Here is a 16336-nt window from a genome sequence, read left to right as displayed (position 1 = left end):
CAGGGTGGGTGTGGAAAAGATGTTTCCTCTTGTGGGAGGATCTAGAACTAGGGGTCACTGTTTAAAAATAAGGGGTGGAATTTTACAGCAGTGCGATTTTATGTTCCCGCCGAAGTCAATGGAGTTTAGAATGGCTCGCCACATTTTAGGGCCCGTCCCCAAAGCAATGGGGCCATAAAACTCTGGCGAAGGGGCTGCACATCTAAGGCAGAGGCGAGGAGAAATTTTTTTCTGAGGGTTGAGAATCTTTGGAACTCTGTTCCTCAAAAGGCCGTGGAAACGGAGCCTTTTAAGGCAGAGCTAGATAGATTCTTGATTAGCATGGGGGTGAAGGGTTATCGGGGGTAGGCAAGAATGTGGAGTTGAGGTTGCAATCAAATCAGCCATGGTCTTATTGAATAGTGGAGCAGGCTCAAGGGGCTGAGTGGCCTACACCTGCTCCTAATTCATATGTTTGCATGTATGTGTCAAAACTTTGGTTACGTTAGTACAAAATATTAGTAAAAGAATGCATCTCAACAGGTAAAATCTTAAGACCAATAGGAAAGAATTACATTGAGGTGCCATGAATATAATATCTTAAATGGGATGGAAAAACGAGCAATGAGCACTGGGTCAAAAGATTATGGAGACCTCAAAGACATCAGGTCATTTGTTCAAAACACACTACGCAATTAAATAAAGAAAAAACATTTTAAAAAATTGAATACACATTTTTGAATAGAATTGCTTTCTTTTCAGGCAAGCATTACAATTCACAATTAACAGAACTATTACAATTTCTTTGATAATCAGTGTACCGTCTCACGTAATCAGTGTGATCGCATCCAACAAACATCAAGCTATTTCCACTGCAACAGTTCACAACATGTGGTAAGTAACTTCAACTTAATATCTGTTGGTCAATTATCTCTAGTCGATTTTTAGAAGGTAATCAAAAAACTAAGACTGCAATGCAGGGCAGTCAAAGCAACAGTAATTTCTCAAAATGATCTCAAAAAAGACGGCGATAAAGACCCCAACAAAAACATCAATTTTTGCCATTTTCAAATTATTCACTTCCAAATATCAATTAACCGCTGAATATAACCAAGTGCATCACGTTGGTTAGGGAAGGATTACAAGTGTTATCTGTTAAGTTACTTACAGTTCTCTGGTGCTCTCCTTTTGAATTTAAATAAGCCTTGATTGCTGCCAATCCAGCATATTCACCCTGGGCACCACTATATAATAGAAATCAAAGTAAAAGCACGTAAATAATATTAACCGAAGAAGATGCGTGAACAATGGATTATTGCTATTTTATAAACTGCCTTTTTCCTTAAGAATTTCCTCACCCATAAATAAGAGATTCTTTTCCCTGGAGGATAATTTCTACCTCTTAAATCTAGGCAGGTACCTGATTGGAATGATGCAAAAGTGCTGTGGGTTGACAAGATGCCCACACCACCAATTATCCAAGTGTAGCAGAGCAGCACCTATATCTGCCAAAGTCAGAGGAGGGTCATCCACCAGGATTTCCAGCATCAACTAATTTACATGCTGCTGGCGGGAGAAAGACATTATTCTTGCCAACAGGTAGCCAATAGCCAAGAAATTTGTGAAGAGCATAGAGAATGTGGAACGAGGAAGGCTTAATGAACAGGACTCCAAAGGCCCTTTCGCAGTGTCGGAAGAAGTTTAATAACCTCACTGGGTTAGAAAAGGTAAGAATATTTTCAGATAAATAACACAACAGGTAACAGAATTACAGAGAAGTACAAAATCACAGGGAGAGTGGATATTTCTTAGAACAGGTGAAGTACTGGCCATTAGATAATCACATGATACTGCACCCCTTACCTCAAAAGCAGAGTCACCTAGCTGTAATCACATCAGTATCTCTAATCTGTAATTATCTTCTGGAGGAGAAACTTAAGAAGGAACAGATGTGTAGATGAGAAATTTATATGTGATCAGGCTCAGGGCACAAGGATACCAGAGAAATCTTCTAGCAACTGTACATATCTCCAAAATAAGACCTAATATGGGTTTGAACTGCAGAGAATATTTCTGCATTGTGACATTATTGACTGCCCAATTTGTTATTGCCACCTCAGCTCCTCAATACTTTATCAGTACTCAATCAGCGACGTTAGTTAATTTGGCACTGCTGCAAAACTTTGCCACAAGCCAAAGGAAAACAAAGTATATTTTAAGCCACACGATGAAACCACATTTTAACGGCTCTCTAAGTTATTCAACGTCACAAAAGTCATGGTTCTATAACAATGAGCCGTACAGACATTTACCCAGCGCACAATAAAAGTACTACATTAAAATGGGGATTCTGAATATGTTTACGTACCCTGCTCAAGCAGGTAATCAGATTAGATAACATTAAAATAATCTACACAGAGGGCATGTCATCAATAACTGCAAGATACTGGTGCTTATTTTATCACAAGGATGGCAGACAAAAATGCTGAATCAGCATTTTATGTACTAACTGATTAACAGGAATAGGGAAGAGCTGATGTCACCAGTGTTGAGCTGAAACCATCCCCCCCCCGCTATTGTGAACACCACCTCAGCCTGGATCAACATTTGGCTTTCCTCGACAAGAAAATCTACAATTACTGGGGGTCTATTGTGCAGTGGAAGAGAAAGCTTCTTTCCCTCTAAACTTTCTTTCCACCTTTCTCAACAATTTTCTCCTCTCGGCTCACAGAGGCACTGATTCTTTCTTGCAATTCAGTTCCACAGGACCCGACTGCTCTCTGGCAGCTCGCCCAAGTAGCACGTGCTTTCCATACGAGTGACGACAGAGTATGCTGGCAGGTAGTCCGGCTGCGTGAGCCCAATCACTCACATCCATGCACAAGCAGCTCCAGCCGGGATTGGTGGCGACTGATGCTTTTTCCTCCCAAAAGCATTTAGCCATCTCAAGAGCTTGGCTAACTTTACCAGAAGGATATGGAGATCCATGTTTCATCTTTTCACCCCATGAATTTTGAAACTTCATCTGTTTTGTACACTTGTTGATTAATCAATTTCTGCATAGTTACAAACTTAGTTTTTTAGGGGGGACTGATGTTAATTGCTGATTCTGATTGCTGGTGTAATTGAAAGAGCTGTTTATCATTTTGCTGGTGCTCAATAACATGTCAGATTCTTTAAAAATAACTCAACATTTTCAATAAAAAGAGGGATTGGCAGTTTACTAATGACCACAATATAAATCTATATCATTACGGTAAAAATTGAAAACAGTTTTTCTGCTCATCGTTGCAACAAACTTGGCACCAACATCTGAAATACTGTAAAGAAATAGATTTTTTTTTAAATGGAAGAAATGGTTCAGCTAACTGTTCAAAAAGAAAATCCTAAACAGCTACCTAGGGGGTGGAAAAATCATTGGTTAAAAATGAAAAGAGCTGAATCTTTTCTTTTTGTACTTCTATTCAGAAGTATTATCAATTCCAAAGTGCATCGTTTTTCTTGATACTACCAATTTCACTGGATTATTTTTATCATGTCCCAGTTATCTCAATTATGTATATAATACTGTTATTGTGCTAATTCATGATGTTCCTTTCTAATTAAACAAAGTCAATCAGAGTGCACCTGATGTGAATAACAGCCGTCCAAATTACAGTTTAATAGACAGATTAGAATAATTTTATTACATACAGTGTACAAGAACACCCTTTAGAACATTTAGGAATTAGGAGAGAGTTAGGTTAGAAGAGAATCTTTCCTGTAACAAAACAGATCACCGCTGACCACTGTCGAGGATCATACAAGGCAATGATTAACCTAGGTGATGTAACATTAAGCTTTTATTGCATATTGAATTGTATTGAGTCAGCACCTATGGAGGAGAAAATGAAAGGCCAACTACATCGTCAGTCTGAATTTCTATTTTTGATAATAGCATTCTTGTGGCCTAAAGCAGTTTTGAAAGACGTTCTGCTCGCTAAGATTGAGATCATCTGAACAGCCTCTTCCTCTTGCCTATAAACCAAACCTGCTTTTAAGATTCTCCACTTCTCTAGCATTGGATTTGCATCTTTTCCCAGTTTCTCTCCCATTTCCCCTCAAGCATCTTCTGAGGTTATCTTGTCCGGAGACCCACCTCCTGCTTCCTCAATGTTATTCGCACTGAACTGCTGACCACCCAACTTCCCTGCCTGGCTCCCTTCTTAGCTGTTATCAACCATTGTTAATGGTTCTCTCTCTTCAAATTTTGCCCCTCACTCCTTCAACTCTGCTGTCATCAACCCTCTCCTCGAAAAATGAACCCTTGACCCCATGGTCATTGCAAACTACCGCCTCATTTTCAATACGCTTTCCTCTCCAGGGTCCTTGAATGTCTTATCATCTGCCAAATCTGTGCATACCTTTCTCGGAACTTTATGGCCTGAAGTTTTGCCACAATGGAGAGAACAGGATCTCTGTCGTGGCGAGAAAGGTGCAAGAGCCCGGAAATCAGAAGCCCCGCCCTTGAACAGGGCACTGTATTTTCAGGGGTGGGACTGGAACTGGGCCAGGGTTCACCAGAGGCAGCTGCCATTAAAATCATCAGCCGTCTCCACTGCAGTGGGATTTGGGAGGGTCAGGAGTGTGAAACGTGACATGTGCAGATTAGACTGGGTAGGAGCATGTCTGAACTTGCTGGACTCATTTGAATAGCCAGCGTAACCTTTTGGAGAGGTAAGGTACCCCTTTGGACCTGGTCCCAGGACACCTTTGGACTTGGTCCCAGGACACTTTGGAGGAGGTAAGATGTCTACTGATAGAGGTCAGGTGCCCTTTGGAATTTTTAAAAGTTGGCAGAAATGCATGTAAAAAGTGCATGAACTCATTATTGTCATGCTCATGGCAACTGTCAACAGACCTGTCAAAAGTTTCAGAAGTACCTGTCAAAGAGACCTGTAAAAACTATCAAGAGTACCTATCAGACGGTCAAGAGGACCTGTCAAGACCGTCAAGATTATCAAGAGGACCTATCAGAACTGTTAAGGAGACATGTCAAGACTGTGAGAGGACTGGTCAAAAGCAAGTGTCAAAGGGAGCTGTCCAGCTGTCAAGACATTTAAAAGACCCCTGCCCTTTAAATTTTTTGGGGGAAAAAATCGTCCGGAATGTTTTTTAAAAATGCTTGCTATGGGTCACTGGGGCATAAGGTGGCATGGGTGAGGCACTGGGAGTGTGTGAGGGGGGTGAGGGCTGAAGGGATGTTTTTTGTTTCATTGTTTTATTCATATTTCCACACAGTGCCAGAGGACAGAGGCAGGCCTTCCAGTCAGTCCACCTCCGCACTCGTTCTGGGGCAGCGGGTCTGACTTCCAATGCAGCCCCCACCTCTGGAATGAAAATCCCAACTTCCGGGCCTCCTTTTCCTGGGTCGCATTCATGAGGCCGGGAAATGTCCCGACTCTGAGCACCCGACCCTGGAGTGAAAATCCAGCAGCAGAATTTTCCCATTGGCGTGAGGGGGTGGGCCCTGCACGTCCGCGCATTAAACGATGCGGGGTGATGTTGGGCGAGCACCCGAACGTCACCGTGTACCATCGTGATATTTTATTGGGAAGGCGTGCAGTGATATCCACTGCGCATCCACCATTAATTAACAGGCCACTTAAGGCCCTTGACTCACCAATCGACGCTGATTTTTCAGCACCCTTACAATCTCCAGGTTGGCGCACAGGCGCAACGGGCAGGCGGGTCGGACATATTTGTATAAACTTCATTCACGGGCAGGATAAAAGGGCTCACTAGGGTCATGAGGGTGCTCTGTCCAGTATTGATTTTTCAAAGTTTTTGAACCTACCTGTGTGATCTGCAACACTTCAAAATGCTTACCAGCTGCTTTGTCTGGACTCTTAACCCTCAGGTCGGCACTCTGCAGCGAGGAATCTTTTTTGGGCTTGCAGGTTTCCATAGCCTGGGAATGGGAGCTGAATTCTCACTGGAGGCAATTCCTCTGAGGAGGGAGGACTAAAAAGGGGGAGGAGGCCAGGAGTGCACATTCAGCCTCCAGGGGAGCCACCTTTGGGAGGACAGGCGCAGGCATAAGGGGCGCAGGGCCAAGAGGTAGGCCAAGGTGGAAGGGGCCACAGAAGGCGCCACTATCCTGCTGCCAGGGTATACAGGCGGTGAAGTAGCTACCTCAATATGTCTGAGGTGCAGTGCCAAAGGAGGATCCGTCCGTCAAGGGAGACAGTCAACTATATCTGTCAGATGATTGAACGTGAGATCTCCGCTAACTGTGTGGGTGGGCACCCCATGCCAGTGGCTCTTAAGGTCACAGCAGCCCTCAACTTCTATGCCTCTGGCTTCTTCCAGGGGTCGGTGGGTGATCTTTGCAGTGTCTCCCAATCAGCTATCCACACTTGTGTCAAGCAGGTCACAGACGCTCTGTTCGGGCGTGCATTGACCTTCATCCCCTTCCGCTGTGACCAAGCAAGCCAGACACAGTGAGCCAGAGGCTTCGTGGCCATTGCTGGCTTCCCCCGTGTCCAGGGTGCTATAGACTGTACACATGTGGCCATCAAGGCACCAGCAGGTGAGCCCGGTGCCTTCATCAACAGGAAGGGCTTCCACTCCATGAACGTGCAGATAGTGTGTGATCACGGGATGCTGATTCTACAAGTCTGTGCAAGGTACCCAGGCAGCTCCCACGCCACCTACATCCTCAGACACTCCCAGGTGCCTGGGCTCTTCAGTGCTCCAGCCCAGCTGGATGGATGGCTGCTGGGTGACAAGGGCTATCCCCTCATAAGGTGGATCATGACGCCTCTCTGCCATCCAAGAACAGAAGCTGAGCAGCGGCACAATAGGAGCCACACCTCCACAAGGCCTATGGTGGGGAGAACCATCGGTCTTCTTAAGATGCGCTTCCGATGTCTGGACCGCTCAGGGGTCGCACTCCGGTACTCCTCAGATCGTGTGTCGGTGATAGTGGTTGCATTCTGCACTCTCCACAATCTTGTACTGGAAAGGGGGGACGCAGTGGACGATGAAGATGTCGACACAGTGGCTGCAGCTGCACACGATGAGTCCAGCAGTGAGTCCGAGGATGAGCACGCACAGGGAAATGCTGAGGGGGTAGACGCTGGCCTGGGCATTCTCCAGTAAGGCAGGGACACCCGGGAGGCTTTAATCCAACAAACCTTCAGCTAGCACACCACAGATGGACCTCCAGGACAACCCTGGGCTGCAGGCTCCATTCTCGATACCTAAGTGCCAAATCTGCCAGGTTAGGAACATTAACTAATAACTGGTCAATAAAGCTGAATGTCACACAAAGCACTCCTAACATTTTTGGAAACCATACGCATGCAGAAGAAAAGAGGCACCCTCAGCCATGGTCACATGTCTGAATTTAATATCACAGGCAAAGAAACTTAATGAATAAAAATGACAAGAGTGTTCCAAGTCAAAGCAAATCATAAAAACCTCATCTCAGGCCAACACAAAAGCACCAATGATAAACCCGTGGTGTGCCTAAGGTGCCTTATGTTTACGTTTCTGGATGTTATGTCTTGTTGCTGCCCCATCACTCGGAGTCGCATCTGAGACAACCTACTGACTCTGCTGTCCTGTTGGCCTCGATGACCTTGGCAGTCGTCCTCTGGCCCATGGAGCCAGTGCTGGCCCTGCCTGGGAGAGAACTGCCAGTTCCACAGCTGGCACTCCCCAGTCGCTGCAGCCTCACCGGATGCTACAGTCACTGGGAGAGAGGCGGAGGAGCTGCCACCTTCATCTGGAGCGCCCTGAGAGGAGCCCACAGAGGCGACAGGCAGCTGCTGCGCCGTGAGGTCGCTTTGGACCTCCCTGCTCACCATGGACGGATGGGCACCGAGCTGGGAAACTTGGTGCCCACACCATCTCCTACACTGGCACTGATCAGCTGAAGTCAATGCCGATGTGAAGGCTTGCTGGTGCCTGATGGGTCTCCTGGAGGAGGCTCTCCACGAAAGTTGCCACTGGAGGACGTATGGCACCCAGACATGTGGCTCATTGCTTTGGCGATCGTCCGCGTAGACTCCTCCACCACAGAGACCAAGCAAGCACAGCCTCATGTATCTCCCCCAGATGCTCCCGCATGCCCGGCCGCATTTCATGCCCCTGCTGCATTGCGGACGACTCCAGAGGCACATCATCAGGCACCGACTGAGCGTGTGCCTGGTCCCCTGCAGTCCTTCGGCTGCTGGCACCATGGGCACTCTCTGTCTCTGCCAGCTCCTCCAGCGACTGTGAAGTGCCCTCACTGCTGTGCCCCGGAACACTAGCCTATGTTCGAATTCCCACCGAGGTGCTAGTATCTATGCTGGTGCCTGCCTGGCAGAGATGGTGTGACGCTGGTAAAACTTCAGGGCCCTCAGGTTTGAGAGAGGCCTCTGCTGCTCCTCCTCCCTGCCCTGCTCCGCCGATAGTGAAAGGAAGAACAAGGACATTGGATCAGTTAATATGGAGACAATGACAAAGTGCGTTCCTGGATTATTATGCGCTCATCCTTCCATAAGCAATGGTCAAGCCATGTTGCAAAATTAAATCACTTAATGTTCAGCACTGCTATGGATGTTGGGAGAACAATACTGACCTCACTGCTGGGCATACATACCTGACCGTGGCACCCCAGCCTCACTGACACCAGTGGACCTGGGTGCATGGCGCCTCTTCACATCCAGGGCCTCCTGCTCAAAGCGGCTGAGAATGGCCGCCGCCAGTCCTCACCCGCTCGGCGGCATTATGTGCATTCTTCTTTTGAAAATGAAAGACGAGCATTGATTAGTAAAAATTAGTACAGGGACTCTGTTCAAGCTTGGTCCACCCCAACCAGAGTGGGACATATCAGGGCTCCAGTGTCTCCTCACCCCGCTGCTGCCGAACACTCACACAAAAGTGCTAGGCCTGTTCCCCAGCCCCCCACCCCCTCTACCCCACCCCACCCTTTTGGACACATGCTGCCTACATCACATTAGGCACCGCACGGTGTATCCTTCTATGGCAAGGAGGCGCAAGCACATGGAGCGCAGAGGGCAGCAGATGGTTCACTGCCACGCCACCTTGAAGCTCCCCTCCCAGCATGTCTTCACCCTGACTTTGTCATGTCCTGGAGTTCCAGCACTGCGCCTAGGTGCAGCTCCTCCAGGTTGCCCCCAAAAGAGTAATGTGGGTCTCAGTGTACCACATGCTGTGGGTGCAGAACCCATCTCTTCACCACCCTCTCAGGGTGACCTCGGCATGTGCAATATCTGCTGGCCCACCCAGCACATGCCGTCAATGACTCAATGCAGTCACTACACTCAGACTTGGGGGGGTCATGGGGGGCAGCAGGGGGGAAAGCCGACCTGCTGGGTTAAGTGACCAATGCCAACATTGTACACACCCTTCTGGAACACAACAAGTTGTTGAAGCGCTTGCAACACAGGATCCAGGTGCGCTGCACCACGTCGCAGGAGCTCACCACCTCTGCCACCTCCTCCCAGGTACGTTTTGTCATGTGGGGGGGCTTCCTCCTCCCAACCTGGAAAACCAGCACCTTCCACTGTGCTGCCACCTCCTCAAGGAGGGCAGCAAAGCAGTCATCGGAAAAACGAGGACCTACCCTCCGGCCTGGCCTGCCCCGATGGCCTACCCTCCAGACTTGCATAACCTCCATTGCTCCTCTGCAGAGCCCTTCACCCAGCCACTGCGAGCAGCCTTTTCAAGGCTGCCAAGCCTTCCTTTATACAGGCCACCAGGTCGCCACTGGACCTGGTGGGCTGAGCATGCCTGCCGCCACCTGCCCACTCCTGCTATGCACGGGAGTTGTGAAGTTCGCCTTAATTGGCCCGTCCACATAAAATGGCGGCAATGCGCCATGCAGTGCCTAATGTGATGTAGGCAAACGGCAATCGTGTCAGCGCCCGCCAGCGCTCGCTCCACCCCCCAGCCATCCAGAAATTCTGCCCCAGACCTATGATTGAATCTCTCCAATTAGATTTCTACTGCTGTCACAGTAACAAAACTGTGGTTGGTGACCTACGCTGGCATGTAGTTAAGCAACATCTCGATCTAAAGTTCTCATCCTTGTTTTCAAGTTCATCCAAGGCCTTGCCTGTCTCCATCTCCATAATCTCCTCCAACCCTCATATCTAAGTTCCTCCAATTCTGGCCTCTTGAGCACCCCCAATTTTAATTGCTCTCCCACTGGTGACCATGCTTTCAGTTGCCTTGGCCCTAAAGTCCGGGGTTCGCTCTCTAAACTTCTCTGCCTCTCTCTCCCCTTTGAAGAGGGTCCTTAAATCATACCTCTTTGAACAATCTTTTGTTGTTAATATTTCCTTATGTGGCTCGGTGTCAAATGTTGTTTGATAATGCTCTTGTGAATCATTTTGAGAGATTTTACTATTTAAAGGTGCTACACGAATGCAAGTGGTGTTGTTCCCATGAGGTTCATGATACTGTATTTATTATAGCTACAAATAAGTGAGTCCAAGCAAACGTAAACTAGCAATAGACAAACTGCCTTTCGGAGTCCAAAGATCCAAGCATTTAAAGGGTGTTGATTTTCATTTCATTTTGTTTTCCTTTTCAGTTGGAGATCAACAAGTCTAATTAGCCATGCTGTTGTTGGAATAAATGGGCAGAATTTAATCTGGTCCATGAGAGTGGGTAATGAAGTGGGGGAGGAGGGGTCACAGAATCGGTAAGGAAGGCAGGGAGTGAAGTGACCGTCACCTTCACGACTCTGTGATTGAGTTAGGGGCTGGGAACATCGAGGATGTTCTTCCTGCCCAGCGGCCAACTGAGGCTGCTGAGCAGCTATTTAAGGACCTCTTCCCAGGAGGAGGGCCTGCCTAGTAAAAGCTGGCAGTCTGTTTGTGAGCATGGAGGGTATGGGGGGGGGAGGGGGTTGACCCTCCTTATCTGAGGCTCTGTGGACCACAGAGAGCCCTTCTGGATGGCAAGGGCTGCCCCACAGAAAAACCACCCCCAACCTCACCAACGACCCCACACCACCCCATCTTCGGGATCTGGCTGACTCACTCCAGTTAGCCCGACCCCACGCACCTGAGTTCTGGGGCTTGCTCCATCTTGCTGCTCCTGGCCAGGTGCATTCCCAGCAGTGACCACCATTCTGCCAGCCCTCCATTGACTCGGCAGCTCTTGGAGATGGGATCTCTGCCCTTAAGGGGACAGGAGTTCAGTTAATTGCCTGATGGGCTCCTGGGAATGACCAAGGCAGGGTCACCCTGGCTTTCCTGCCAGCTGTCAGGGGGCGAGGGGAGCACCACTGCTGGCATTAAGTTCAGCCCATCATTTCAACCAGTAACCAGAGCGCCATTAAATATGGCAGCAGAGAAATCCGTGATAAGCAAGACAACAGGAATCCCACAAGAATAGCAGTTGTTGTACTAGAGGGATTACATTAATTAAATGACTATTTTGCTGGGGCAAGAGCAAACACCAGTATCTTAATAGAAGATAGAATATTAAAAAGTTGAAGGCTTACCTGTTTGGCTGGAAAGAGATTTTGTCATATCCGGTTATTTCACACAAATCCCGTTCCAGCTCATGGAATAACTGTTGGTACCCTTGAGCCTGATCCAGAGGTACAAAAGGATGGACGTTTCCAAATTCCAGCCAAGTGATGGGCTGCAGCAAAGTGTTGGGAGCAGGGTTAAAGGAGGAAACACAACACTCATTATAAAATCTATTTTGTAACTATACCTTATGCATTTTCATACAACTTTCAAAACACATACAAATGACTTGTATACTGGATTACATTGCACAGTAACCTATTTAACTAAATGCCTGCGTCCTAATGATAATACAGATAAAGATCTCGACATCCCGCATGATTTCTGTATTCTTTGGCATTAAATTTTATGTGCCTTAGGACAGGATCATCCAAGAAAGGTTTGGTTGGGGTGGACCTCTGGTTCCAGTGTTTGGAAGTTATTGTTTGATATTTACATTTTATTGTGGATGTACAATGGATGTTCCCCGGAGACTGTGGGAGACAACCAGTGAAAAATCAAAGTTACAGACATCTGATGGTTTCGTCATTTGCACCTATATGCCCCCTCTCTGACCTAGATATTCACTGTGCAGATTTGAAGTAGGATTGAATAAATCTTTCAATTTACTTCAAGATTTTCTTGTGACTACAAACTGAGAGGTTAGTGGTAGATGAGGAGATCGCCTTACCCATGACCTTGTGCATGTGCAGTTCACGATAGGTGGCCAGTGTCCTTTGAACACATTCAGATAAGTTTATCTTAAAACCCTCCCTTTAAGGATTGCCTGTTAGCGTACAAGAGGACCTGGTCTTCCTATGTGCAGCTGGTGCCAGTTGTTCCAAGGCAAACTAATCTTGCCGTTTGGGCCTAAAACAGTTATTGCGCAAAACCTGTTTCAGGCATAGCCACTGCAATCTGATTTCCTGGTCTTTACCAACACAATTCCAGCAATTAATGAGTGTGCCTAACATGCTGGAGGCTGAGGTAGCCATTTAGCACCTGTGCAGCCAAATTTCTAGGTCTGAATATCTGGTTAGGAAGTCAGTGCTGCAAGCGCAAGCCTTTGCACCGAAAATACACTCGTGAAGCCTTACCATCTTGTAAGCGGATCTGAACCAGCTAGTTTTGCCCTCCTGAATAGGCAAGACCAGCATTGTGCTGATTAGTCAAGTAGTTCACGTTGAGCTCAACTTGAGGAAATACAGATAGTTAACTTTGTAGTTAGAGTGATAACAAGGAATAAGGCACACTTACAGTAAGTTCTGAGGAACTGTTCAGCTTCATTGTGCAAGACCCCTGGTTCAAATAGAGGAAACAAAATGTGTAATGTGCAAACTCTAAACTCTGCAGTTACATAGTGAAGCAGAAAAAAGTTTGAAAATAATAGTCACCCACCAGCGGTATCATGCTGTGAACTAGAGAAATATCTTTATTTTCTAATTTCTTCATGTACCGGACAATATTTGTTTCTGAGTGATAACTGAAATATACAAGTAAACAAATGAAGTGCCTAAAACATGCAGTTATGTATAAATAATAGAATCATTAACTGAATATAGAGCTTGACACATAACATTGAAATAGCTGAAAACAAACATTTTGTTTAAGGCAGGATAATACATTCTGGTTATTGTAACATAACAACACGCTGAAAAAAATGACAAGCATGAAGTGTCAAGGCTGGCTTCATAACTATCTTAAGGCCTTCATTATAATTTAGGAAAGATTTTCCATATGGGACAGGGAAAAATATCATCAAATCCCATTAAAATTATATGGTAAAAATAAAATACTGCAGATGTTGGAAATCTGAAATAAAAACAGAAAATGCTGTAAAAACTCAGCAGGTCTGACCGTGGAGAGAGAAACAGATATTTTGAGTCCACATGACCCTTCTTCAGGGCTTAGTTTTTCCAGCATTTTCTGTTTTTATTTAAAATTGTTTGGAATGTGTTCATATGTTGAAGACAACCTAATGATGTCCAAATAAACCTAAAATTAAGGGGCTTCTGTTATGTGGAAAGACTAGAGAAACTAGAAGTATTCTCCTTAAAGCAGAGAAGGTGAAGGGGACATTTGATACAGGTATTCAAAATTATCAAGGTTTTTGATGGAGTGGATGAGGAGAAACTATTTTGACCGTTTAGTAGCCAGAAGACACAAATTTAAGAACTGGGAGGGGTGGTGGAGGAATGGGAATATATTTTTTTCTGCAGTGAGTTATGATGTTCTGGAAAGCACCTGCTTGAAAAAGTGTTGGAAGCGGACTTAATAGTAACTTTCAAAGGGATTTGGATACATACTTGAAAAGGAGAAAATTACAGGGCTATGGGGAAGAGCAGGGCAGGGGGCTTAAATAGTTCACTCCTTCAAAGGGTCAGCACAAGGACGGTAGGCTAAATAGCCTCTTCCTCAAAGTATATATTCCGTCTATCAATAGTAAATAAAATCCCAAGACTTTTTGATGGGAACTTAAATACACTTTTGAAGATGAATTGAAAGATTTGATGATGATTTGGGGATGTGGAAAGGGAAATTTAAACAAAGCTGTTAACCTCCCAATACTCTTCCACTCAAAAGGCTTTTCCACTACACAGGACTTAAAATGATTAGATATCCCTCTATCATAGGGCGCTGATGGTCAAGATGAACATATTTTCCAAATATATAGACTAGTAACTTAGGGCAACCACAAGGAAGAGACCGATACAAATACAAACTGTGACAGAAAAAGTTACAAACTGTGACAAGTGGACCCACTTAGTATAGCTCACTTTTATCTGCACACGGTGGCTTTCCTTCAATGGATTAAGCTGCAATCTTAGCACAAGGTTTGTTACTAACCTGTTGAAGACTGGATGTGAAAGGAATTTGCTTGTCCTCTTAAACTGTGTGGCCAAGATACCCTTTGGTTCATCGTCCATGCTCTCAGCTATCAACTCCTTAAAATAAAACATTTAACACAGTAACTCTTATAGACTGCTCCAAACTATTTTTAAAAAATAACTTGGAAGGGCTATAGTCAAGTGTATTTTGATGCTATATAAATGCAAGGTCTCTCTTTCACCTTTTAATTAAATTTTACTCCATTATCCCCTCCACCACGAGAAAGTTACACTCTGTACTTTTTATTTCTCCATGAGGAGAGTAAGTTGAAGCACTGCAAACATAACTTACCTGTAAAACGCACAAAACATATGCATCACAGAAATGGCTAATACACTGCAACAAAAAATACTTACAGCAGACGATTCACAGCCAAAAACCCAGAGAAGATCATCTAAGTCTCTTTCAGTCACTGTTTCATCCAGGGACACCCCCAGCTGTCATATGAAAGAAAACATTAAATGTTAAAACAAACAGATGGTTCACCACCTGCTGTACCAACAACAGCAAGCTTGCACTGCAATTCTGCAGCACGCTTACAGAATACAGAACATGCAGGGCGGACATCAAAAAGAAAACCAGGAAAGCACCCCTGCCTGTCCCTCCGTCCCCACCCCATCTTCCAATCCCAGCCCAGGCCGTGTATTCACTATACCCCCTGACCTACACCTCTCCGACGCTGAACGTTCAGGGCTCAGCAAAGGACTTAGTTTCATACCCTTACGCCCTCATCTCAATGAATTTCGGGTTCGGCACGATGCTGAACTCTTCTTTTGCCGTCTTCGTCTCCGTGCTCACTTCTTTGGGCAGGAGTCCTCTCCCTGTTCAACGGATCCTTTTACCCACCTCCAATATTCTCCCTCCACCTGGACCCCTCCCTCTGGATTCTTACCTTCTCTTGATCTTTTCATTGAGAACTGTCGGCGTGACATTAGTCGTCTCAATTTCTCTGCTCCTCTCACCCATTCTACTCTGTCTCCCTCTGAACTTACTGCACTCCGTTCTCTCAGGTCCAACCCCATCATTGTCATCAAACCCACTGACAAGGGTGGTGCTGTTGTTATCTGGCGCACTGACCTCTACCTCACGGAGGCTGAGCGTCAACTTGCAGACACTTCCTCCTACCTCTCCCTGGACCATGATCCCACCACTGAACATCAAGCCATTGTTTCCAGGACTGTCACTGACCTCATCTCCTCTGGAGATCTTCCTCCCACAGCTTCCAACCTGATAGTCGCCCAACCTCGGACAGCTCGCTTCTACCTCCTACCCAAAATCCACAAACAGAACTGTCCCAGTAGACCGATCGTGTCAGCTTGCTTCTGCCCCACGGAACTCATTTCTTGTTATCTTGACTCACTTCTCTCTCCCCTTGTCCAGTCCTTTCTCACCTACATCCGTGATTCCTCTGACACCTTACGTCACATCAACAATTTCCAGTTCCCTGGACCCAACCGCTACCTCTTCACCATGGACGTCTAATCCCTCTACACCTCCATCCCCCACCAGGATGATCTGAGGGCCCTTAGCTTCTTCCTCGAATAGAGGCCCGAACAATCCACATCCACCATTACTCTCCTCCGTCTGGCTGAACTTGTTCTCACACTGAACAATTTCTCCTTCAACTCCTCTCACTTCCTCCAAATAAAAGGTGTGGCTATGGGTACCCACACGGGCCCCAAATATGCCTGTCTCTTTATGGGGTATGTGGAACATTCCTTGTTCCAGTCCTACTCCGGCCCCCTTCCACAACTCTTTCTCCGGTACATCGGTGCTGCTTCATGCTCTCGTCGGGACTTGGAAAAATTTATTAATTTTGCTTCCAATCTCCACCCCTCCATCATTTTCACATGGTCCATCTCTGACACTTCCCTTCCCTTCCTTGACCTCTCTGTCTCAATCTCTGGTGATAGACTGTCCACCAATATCCATTACAAGCCGACCGACTC

At 46.1% G+C, this 16336-nt stretch overlaps 1 protein-coding gene across 1 annotated transcript in view; it reads right to left on the bottom strand.

Moving 5' to 3' along the window:
* The window catches only part of gldc (glycine dehydrogenase (decarboxylating)), a 171967-nt gene that overhangs the window by 71661 nt on the left and 83970 nt on the right, over nt 1-16336 (bottom strand). The window contains exons 11-16 of the mRNA XM_041185541.1: nt 14744-14824; nt 14346-14443; nt 12897-12981; nt 12756-12797; nt 11489-11631; nt 1148-1223 (exon numbers count right to left, since the gene is read on the bottom strand). Of these exons, the coding sequence (XP_041041475.1) occupies nt 1148-1223; nt 11489-11631; nt 12756-12797; nt 12897-12981; nt 14346-14443; nt 14744-14824 (525 nt within the window). The remainder of the gene's footprint in view (nt 1-1147; nt 1224-11488; nt 11632-12755; nt 12798-12896; nt 12982-14345; nt 14444-14743; nt 14825-16336) is intronic.

This window comes from Carcharodon carcharias, chromosome 4, assembly GCF_017639515.1.
Source record: "Carcharodon carcharias isolate sCarCar2 chromosome 4, sCarCar2.pri, whole genome shotgun sequence".
NCBI classification, from domain to species: domain Eukaryota; kingdom Metazoa; phylum Chordata; class Chondrichthyes; order Lamniformes; family Lamnidae; genus Carcharodon; species Carcharodon carcharias.
This window is presented reverse-complemented; position numbering and strand designations above follow the sequence as displayed.